Source organism: Penaeus vannamei, chromosome 22 (assembly GCF_042767895.1).
Source record: "Penaeus vannamei isolate JL-2024 chromosome 22, ASM4276789v1, whole genome shotgun sequence".
Lineage (NCBI taxonomy): Eukaryota > Metazoa > Arthropoda > Malacostraca > Decapoda > Penaeidae > Penaeus > Penaeus vannamei.
Genome location: NC_091570.1, coordinates 10,747,165 through 10,757,164, shown reverse-complemented (window position 1 = coordinate 10,757,164; position 10,000 = coordinate 10,747,165). Strand labels below are relative to the sequence as shown.

The following is a 10,000-nucleotide window of genomic DNA, read 5'->3' as shown; positions in this document are numbered from 1 at the left end:
TGCGACGAGCCCCTCACTCCCGCGGGTCCCCAGGCGCTTTTCAAATATGGTCTTTAACCCCTGTTTCCTCCCTCCTTCCCTATTATCCTCGCTTCGTCCTTCCTCGCTATCTCATTCCTGTTCTTTACAACCCATCCTTTCGCACTCCATTCTCCCCGCACCTCACTTTTCTCATGTTTATGCCTCTGATTCATTCCACAACACGAGGTCTCTCTCATGCACCGTCTTCTCACCGAACAAAGTCCTACCTTCCATCCGGCATAAGTCGGCTAGCGCCCCTCCCTCACCCGACCATTCATAAGCATCACCCAGCGCTACTCCGGGCCACGTCTCTCGTGCCCATGACTGCCCCTCACTCACTACTCTACCCGTGACACCTCTTTCTCCCCGTCAGCCTCTCGCACTCATGCTCCGCCCTCAAGCACCTTTCGTTACTCGAAAACAAATAAAGAAACACCGCCAACTACTAACAAAAAAGTTGATCTGAGAACTTGCGGTTTTGTTATTAGTATTTGTTGAGGGAGTCGTGTTGCAGCGTGAGAGACGGGTAATCTGGTGAAGAGAATTCCATGCAGGAGGCGAGGCGGGGCTTACCTGGCGGTGGTGCAGTCCTTGTAGAGAACGTCGAAGTGCTTGATGGAGAGCAGCTTGCACCTGTTGACGCCGGGCTGGATGGCGCCCAGGCCTCGCAGCACACGCACTTGCTCCACGTTGCACACCAGGGGCTCGATGCCCAGCCGCTTGAGCTTGGTGTAGACTGTGTGCAGGCCGCCCACCAGGTTCTTCAGGAACAGCTCGAACGCCTGCGGGAGGCACAGCATCGTCTCGTTGTTGATGATGAAGGCCGCCACCTTCTGGCCGCGGTATTCGACCAGCTTGCAGTCGTTGGCCGTCGGGTCCGACGTGTGGATGGGCGGCGGCGGCGAGTTGTAGGCGTGCGAGAAGTAGAGGGCGGGCAGGAAGGGCGGCGGGCGGGACGTGGGTGGGGGGGAGGGGAAGATGGGCGGCGAATGCCCTCCGGGCGGCGAGGGCCCGGGCACGGAGAGGGGCGGCGCGGCCAGCAGGGGCGGCGGAGGGCTGCTCGGAGACACACAGCCCACCATGCTAGTTATGACGGGTGACAAGGGCGGGGGGGACCGCCCCCCTGCCGACCCCCCTGAACGCACACTCCTGCAGTCGTCAGGGATGGAGCTTTCCTCCATGGCTGCGACGCCCTCACTCGAGCCACCAGTAAGTCACTCACTCTGGCCGCCGCTCCGATCTCACCGAAAAGTCTGTCGAGGATCCGGCGCGCCGCTGTGTTACCGAGACTATCACGTCGTACTAGGACGGTGGGCGCGCGGGCGGCGTGGGCGGCTGCGGGCGGCAGGTCGCGGCAGGAGCGGGTGGCAGGCGGACGTGCAGGCCGTACGAGCGTCGGCGGCGCAGTGGTGCGGCGCGGCCAGGCAGTCGTCACCGAGTGTCGCTCACCAATCAGCCGGCGCGCACACCCGCACAGAGACACACACACACGCAATACAAACACAACTTTTAACAAAATGTGTAAACGTAATATGCGGGTGCGGGGCCATGTGTGCGTCCGTGTGTGACCAGGGCGGGGACGCCACCCTATTGGCTACGGCCGCCCGTTCCGCCGCGCTCATTGGCGGAGGCCGCGGTGGGCGGAGTCAAGTCGCAGCTCGACGTTTCGTTTCCTTCCAGGACTTGTCTAAATGTTTTGCCTTCTGTGCGCGGTCTGCAATCCTCCACACGCCTCTCGCCGGCGCTGGCGGAGGCGGTGACGGGGTGATGCTGGAGTCCTCCTCTGGCCCCGGCCCCGACCCCCTGCCGCCCCCTCCCCAGCTCAACACAGCAGCGCACATGCTCATGATAAAGACATAATACTTAACTAAGTGGTTTGATTCTCAGTCGACTTCATGTCATCATTATTCCTCAGAGATAAGGTGCAGACGCTGGATGCACTCAACACAGCACTCTCAGGATGTTCGAAACAATACAAGTGCACGCTATCCTCTCACCAGAGCACTCGCGATCATTGCTAATGGCTCAGGGTATCGAGCTGCTCCAATATTTCATCCCCATCACATGCAAACATGTTAGTGCAAATCCAACCGCAACGTAATATCACCTCTGTATTTCACTGTACGTCAAACACGAGCTGAAAAAAGGCTATTGTTATACACTAAGGTCCCTTCATGAACACCATTACTAGACACTATGGCCCTTACACTATACCTTGATCTGCATGAGTACACAGTGACTGCTGTTCGTCATACTTGGTATTCATGACCCCTATTGATACCATTATCCTTGAGGAAGGTCTATGGATACACTATGAATGGAGCTTTTAGAATAAACATTACACTCAACAGATTTGGACTTCTACTGGATTTCGTATACCTGTAACACACACTATAGCCCGTAAAACACTAAGTTCTAGGTACAGTCCGTGACAAAATCTATAGACTCGCCCCCTGTCCCTGTACAATGCGTACTTAGGGCCAAGCTATCTGGAATATTTGTATACATATACATTGCCAAGCTTAGTAATGATTTATAAAACCTGTGTATATTAAGCAGTGAACACTGTGTACTAATAATGTTATCATCTTTTAGTTATGAATGATAGCAGGAGAGAGAGAGAGAGAGCGAGAGAGAGAAAGAGAGAGCGAGAGAGAGAGAGAGAGAGAAAAAGAGAAAGAGAGAGAGAGAGAGAGAGAGAGAGAGAGAGAGAGAGAGAGAGAGAGAGAGAGAGAGAGAGAGAGAGAGAGAGAGAGAGAGAGGTTGATAGGGGAGGGTAGAGAAAGAAGAGGCAAGAGGTAGAGATTGAGGGAGGGAGAGAGAAAGCGTAGAGAGTGCAGAGAAGCAGAGGAAGGGAAGGAAAGCAGAAATGGAAAAAGGAAGAGAGGAAATGAGAGAGAGGGAGAGAAAGAGAGACAGAGACAGAGGGAAGGAGGGAGGAAGATAGAGGGCGTGATATAGATATAGATACAGGGAGGGAAGGAGGAAGAGAGGAGGGAAGATCATGGAGGGAGGGAGAGAGAGAGAAGGAAATCGAGAAAAAGAGAGATAGAGATGGAGGAAAGTGAGGAGAGAATAGAGGAAAAAGAATGATGGAGAGATAAAGAAAGATAAATAAAGAGAGGGGGGAGGGAGATGGAGAGAAAGAGGGAGGGAAGATAGATAGATAGATAGATAGATAGAGAGAGAGAGAGAGAGAGAGAGAGAGAGAGAGAGAAAGAGAGAATCGAAGAGAGGAGAGAGGGGGTAGAGAAGAGAGGAGAAAGACCTCAAAAAGTTTTTCATTTTTATAACTTTAAATCTCTCTATTTAGGGAGGGAGAGAGAGGGAGGGAAAGACGGCTGGAGGGATATATAGAGAGGGAGAGGGAGAGGAAGAGAAAGAGAGAGAGGGGAGGAAGAGTAAGAGAGGGGGAGGGGGAGGGGGAGGGAGGGAGGAGAGGGAGGGAGGAAAGGAGAGAGAGAGAGAGAGAGGTGAGAGAAAAAAAGTAAGTAAGAGAGAGAGAGAGAGAGAGAGAGAGAGAGAGAGAGAGAGAGAGAGAGAGAGAGAGAGAGAGAGAGAGAGAGAGAGAGAGAGAGAGAGAGAGAGAGAGAGAGAAGAGAGAGAGAGAAGGGGGAAAGAAAAAGAGAGGAGGGTGAGAGAGCGAAATGGGAAGAGAGTAGAGATAATGGAATGGGAGAGAGAGAGAGAGAGAAAGAGAGAGAGAGAGAGAGGAAGAGGAAGACAGGGAGGGAGGGGGAAGAAAGGGAGAGGAATATATGGAAGGACCTCCCTCCTTCCATATAGGAGGGAGGGAGGGAGAGAGAGAGAGAGAGAGAGAGAGAGAGAGAGAGAGAAGAGAAGATAAGAGAAGTGAAATGGGCAGGTCAACAGAGAATAGAACAGAGAGAGAAGAAAAAAAGAGAAGAGAAGAGCGAAGGGGGAGAGGGGCATTCACCTGTTACTTACTATAATTAGAAGGAGGTTCGTCTTCCATGTCCAACTCCACAGCGAATAGCCATCGTGGTTCGCTTAGGTGAGTGAGTCAATCAAGTCTAAAGTTATTAATATCATCCAGAGTGGAGGTCCAGTTGGGGGAAGCCGCTCAGCGCCCTCGTCGTGAGTCTTATTTCGGCCTCGTTACGTCGATGGTCGGCCGGGACACGCAGGGCTCCTCGTAATGGTCCCCCGCTCGAGGCGTGCGACCCGCCTTCGCGTGCCCACACTCACGAAAGGGGCTCCTCGAACGGGTCGTCTCTCCGAATGGGTCTTCTCGAACGAGTTGTCCACTCATACAGGTCGACTCCTCGAACAGTCGTCTCCTCTAACAGGTCGTCCACTCATTCAGGTCGACTCCTCGCACAGGTCGTCTCTTCTAACAGGTCGACTCCTCGAACAGGTCGTCCACTCATACAGGTCGACTCCTCGAACAGGTCGTCCACTCATACAGGTCGACTCCTCGCACAGGTCGTCTCTTCTAACAGGTCGACTCCTCGAACAGGTCGTCCACTCATACAGGTCGACTCCTCGAACAAGTCGTCCTCTCATACAGGTCGACTCCTCGAACAGGTCGTCCACTCATACAGGTCGACTCCTCGAACAGGTCGTCCACTCATATAGGTCGACTCCTCGCACAGGTCGTCTCCTCGAACAGGTCGTCCACTCATATAGGTCGTCTCCTCGAACAAGTCGTCCACTCATATAGGTCGTCTCCTCGAACAGGTCTCCTCGACTCACGATACAGGAAGTCGTCATTGTCACTTGCGACTATCCTGCAGGCGCTTACGGGGCAACAGCTGAATTTTGTAGACTTTAGGGCTAAACTTTACATAACTGACTAAATTTAATACAGAAGCAGCTCACACACAAAGCTTCCTTTCTTCCTTTTCTTTGAGCAGATGAACATCATTCTAATTCACAGAATCATGACAAATGACTGTAAGAAAACATTAACGAGATAATTCGTTTCAAAATGCTAAAATTGCACCCATTTAAGTCATCAGCTTAGTGCAAAATCTACCCTAGTCCGTTTCAATAATAACCAATGTATTCATACCCAACAATTACCAAAACGGATTACCACCAAAATGTCTTAAATTGCATAAAAAAGTAAAGAGAAAAACAACCCCGAATATTAAAACAAAACTTGTTCACAGCACAACACGGAAATCATAAAAGCTTCAATATCCTTAACACAGCATAACAAACAGCTCAGTCTCACACTATCTCCGGAGTCTTGTCAAATTGATTCGTTCTATGCCATAAGGAAGATTGCATCCGTACATAGTAAAATACCACAAGGGGCTGTATTACTGGACCATGAAATCATTAATATGCAGCAGAGTTGTATATTTTGACAATTAAATGTTAAGGCCACAGAATTCAGCATACAAAGCGGGCTGCCAGGTGAAGCCCATCCCCTAATAGCCAAGTTTCCAAACAACAAACTGCCACTACACAGCGTGACGTCTCAACACTCCACGTAATACTCCTCAGCTCTTTTCGAAACGCTGAACACATTATTGAATAACAAAATGTCACACCATCTTATACGTACATCATCCTTTAAAGATAATTCAGTTAAAGTACAAATTACATCATACATCACCGATATATTACATATACTTGCATTCTATGTGGCAATCTATTACATACAATATTCCCTTTACATTGGTGTCACTATGCAACAAGCAATAGGAATTCCATCAAAGAATAGGGGAACGCGTTGTTCTCCAAAATGCTACAACGCACCGGACTGCAGAAGGACAGAGTGGCAGAGTACAAACGCATTCTATACACCTCTACACTGAAAGGAATCTCATACTATTCCACGGCATGACTATCACAAAACATGTTACATAATAAATCAAAAGTTGTAGAAACTAGGAAAACATACTCGCCAGCAAAATATATAAATAAATAAATAAATAATAATAATAAAATAGAAAAATAAAATCTACAACGGCAAGACCCTCCTGCAATACCCTGGCATCAATCTGCATAGCATTTTCCCCCATGATAAACAAAAACTAAATACTAAAGCAATAACATATTCCTGAATAATTTTGTAATGCCATTCCAATCAGCCTGCCACAACGGCTTCTCGCCAGCCGTTATTTATTTTGTAACTTTGTACCTGTATGCGTACCTGCTCATGTGCGCGCGTATACATTATATGTACTTGGCTGCGAGTGTGCGTTCGTGTGTGTGTTCATCTATCAGTGAGCTTCAGATGACGTCGCGTCTGACAAGTCCCTATTGGCCCTTTCCTATAGTCAACAAACTCAATCAAAACGAGGGACACGATAAACGTCGAAGGTGTCATGCAAGGCAAGGAAATGAAACCGTCGAATGGTGCAGCCAGCTTGTGATTAGATCCCGTGCCCGGATAAAGACAAAAGAACCCCACGGAGGCGAGTGTGCGGGGAGAGCGGAGGGAAAGTGCTGCCGCGGGACCAGTGGAGTCATCTCTTGGCCGAGACGCGAAGCTCCCGGCACAACACGCATCAGCTGATCACGAGCTTCGTTTTGCGCCTCTCGGGGGAATCCGCTGCTCTTTGTGCCGAAGCTGGGTGGTGATCAGGGATGACCTGGTGTGAATTGGCTCGTTTATCAGTGGGTATGCGGTGTATTTCGCTGATGAATGTTTCTGATAACACGGAATCCTGGGAGTCGAGATGTTTGAAGGTCCCCAGCAGGAAAACTGTTCAAATATCCTTTAAACACCGACTTATGTGAATTATTATTAACTGCCAAACCATGTACCCGATATTTGCTCAAAAGAGAAGTAGTTGGATAAAATAACACTATAAAAATGCAGGTAAAGTAGTTTGCTATTGTGAGGAAATTACGTTTCAGGTATACAGAGTACGTGAGCTGCAGTGATCAACCAGAACGCTCTGTCTTAACCTTGTTATTTTCTTTACCAACCCACGCTGTCTTAACTCGAGGAAGTCCTTTGCTCATCTAACAACTTTCCGTATATCCCCTTCGATTCCATCTACTTGTTTGAAATTCTCTCCGTTGCCTTTCTCAGACACTCATTATTATAAATAAAATCCTCTGCTGGCAAAATCAATTTTCACTGTATTAAAGATGTTCACTTCATGAAAAATATATTTTTAGAGACGTTCACATGCACACAAATACAAAATAACCTCCCATATAAGTGTTTTTTCTTATGAGCATGCTGCAGTTTGTCCAACACAAACTAGCCTACAGTTCAACTGCTCCAATCACATAATATCACTATTTTGAACATAACAACTTATCTTTCTCGCCTAGCACTTGGGAATATTCCAACGCAAAACCCGTCCACAATCCATTAACAGACATCCATTTTATGCGCATTTATAAACTTCACACATCAAAACTCAATTTCCTTGCAACAAATGCCCTTTAAGTGACTGCAGCCGATATTCGTTACTCTCCAAATTAGTATAATATAACAGTAGCCAATTAACTCTCTCTGATTACTAGAAATGTCACTTATAACGCTCCATACAGCGGATTCTCTCGAGATCTCACTATATTCTCCCTGTCCTTCAAAACCATGTAACATTTGACCCTTAATCTCACTCTTCAACCCCAAAATTGCAACGGAAACACAAGCAACAATTTCTGTAACGATTGACACTTATCAATCACCAGTCAATTCGATACAAGATTTTTCTTTTTATTATTATTATTATTATTATTATTATTATTATTATTATTATTATTATTATTATTATTATTATTATTATTATTATTGTTATTATTATTATTATTATTATTATTATTATTATTATTATTATTATTATTATTATTATTATTATTATTATTATTATTATTATTATTATTCACGAAAACAACACAGAACATGGGCCTATCTGAAGTGTGCAATAGCAAGCCAGTCTTTATGGATGTCAACGCTCCGCCAGTGCGATGGCCTTCGATACGTTTCTTCCCTTACAAGGAAGGTTTCTCACGCCGGGAGCCTTCTCCTTTAAAGAAGGTCAGTTGCATTAAATCTTTCTCAAAAACTGTTCCTTGCACATTTCTCCACCAATGCTCTTGGACTCCGTCATATAATGCGACGTGTACTGAGCATTTTTTATACCTGAAACACATCTTGCAAAAGAAAAAAAGAAATGAAGTAGTTTTTCCATGGTATCTTTTAGTAGGTACAGTTCTCCTCCAATATAACCCCCTTCACCGTACTTCTCTCCAACATGACCCTCCTCCTCCTCCTCTTATTATTCTTCCACCTCCTCTTCCCCCTCCTCCTCTTCCTCTTCTTCCTCCTCCTCCTCTTCCTCCTCCTCTTCCTCTTTCTCTTCCTCCTCCTCCTCCTCCTCCTCCTCCTACTTTTCCTCCTCCTCCTCCTCCTCCTCCATTTCTTCCCCCTTCTCCTCTTCTTCCCCCTCCTCCTTTTCTTCTTCCCCCTTCTCTTCTTCCCCCTCCTCCCACCCTCCTCCTCCTCTTCCTCCTCATCCCCCTCCCTCTTCTTCCCCTCCTCCTCCTCTTCCTCCTCATCCTCATCCTACCATTTCTCCACTCCTCATCCTCCTACCCCTTCTCCTCCCCCTCCTCCTCCTCTTACCCCTTCTCTTCCCCCTCCTTCTACCACTTCTCCTACTACTACTTCTACTATTACTACTACTTCTTCTCATCCTCTTACCACTTCTCCTCTCCCCCTCCTCCTCCTCCTCCTCCCTCCTCCTCCTCCTCCTCCTCCTCCTCCTCCTCCTCCCTCCCCCCTCCTCCTCCTCCTCCTCCTCCCCCTCTTCCCTCCCCTGCGGACACCATCCCATCTCTCCCCCTACACTCACCCCCCACCACCACTTCCCCAGCCACCCAAACGTTTTATCTCGCAATTCTCTTCCACACAACTCCATTCTCTTGTCCGCCGTAATATGTGTTAGAAAACACCATTCTTTAACACCCATTCCCCCTTTTCCTTGCACAAACACACTCCAGCCAACACACCTGGGCGTGCCTCGATCTCTCGCAAATCTGTTATATTTTCCATCACCTCTAAAAGTGCTGTCTTTAAATGCGTCTTTGCTTTTATTTTCATTGACTCTCGTTTTGTTCTCGTGTCGTTTCGCTTTGAGGAACTTTTGTGTGATTAATGATTAGAATTTTGGATTTAAAAGGATGTTTGATTCTCTCTCTCTCTCTCTCTCTCTGTCTCTCTCTCTCTCTCTCTCTCTCTCTCTCTCTCTCTCTCTCTCTATATATATATATATATATATATATATATATATATATATACATATGTATATGTATATATATATATATATATATATATATATATATATATATATATATATATATATATATGTATATATATATATATATATATATATATATATCCCTTTCTCTCTATTTTCTCTCGATCTTTCTCCCTCATTCTCTCTCTCTATCTATCTTTCTCCCTCACTCTCTTTATCTATCTTTTTCCCTCTCTCTCTATCTATCTATCTATCTGTCTTTCTACCTCTCTCTCTCTCTCTCTCTCTCTCTCTATCTATCTATCTATCTATCTATCTATCTCTCTCTCTCTCTCTCTCTCTCTCTCTCTCTGTCTCTCTCTCTCTCTCTCTCTCTCTCTCTCTCTCTCTCTCTCTCTCTCTCTCTCTCTCTCTCTCTCCCTCTCTCTCTCTCTCTCTCACTCTTTCTCTCACTCTGTCTCTTACTCTCACACTCTCTTTCTCTCTCCTCCTTCTCTCGCTCTCTCACCCCTCCCTCTCTCTTTATCTATCTTTTCCTCTCTCTCTATCTATCTATCTGTCTTTCTACCTCTCTCTCTCTCTCTCTCTCTCTCTCTCTCTCTCTCTCTCTCTCTCTCTCTCTCTCTCTCTCTCTCTCTCTCTCCTCTCTCTCTCTCTCTCTCTCTCTCTCTCTCTCTCTCTCTCTCTCTCTCTCTCTCTCTCTCTCTCTCTCTCTCTCCCTCTCCCTCTCCCTCTCCCTCTCCCTCTCCCTCTCCTCCTCCTCCTTTCTGCTCTCTCTTCCT

General features: G+C 46.9%; 1 protein-coding gene across 11 annotated transcripts in view; it reads right to left on the bottom strand.

Moving 5' to 3' along the window:
• LOC113809825 (dachshund homolog 2) overlaps positions 1-1,531 on the bottom strand; it is a 109,956-nt gene extending 108,425 nt beyond the window's left edge. For 5 of the 11 annotated variants that reach the window (XM_070136522.1, XM_070136526.1, XM_070136527.1 and 2 more), the window contains exon 1: positions 595-1,530. In XM_070136522.1, the coding sequence (XP_069992623.1) occupies positions 595-1,202 (608 nt within the window). In that variant the 5' untranslated portion in view covers positions 1,203-1,530. Of the gene's footprint in view, positions 1-594 lie in introns of all 11 variants that reach the window. The other 6 variants (XM_070136530.1, XM_070136529.1, XM_070136533.1 and 3 more) reach the window with 2 other exon arrangements.
• Between the last annotated feature and the right edge of the window lie 8,469 nt (positions 1,532-10,000).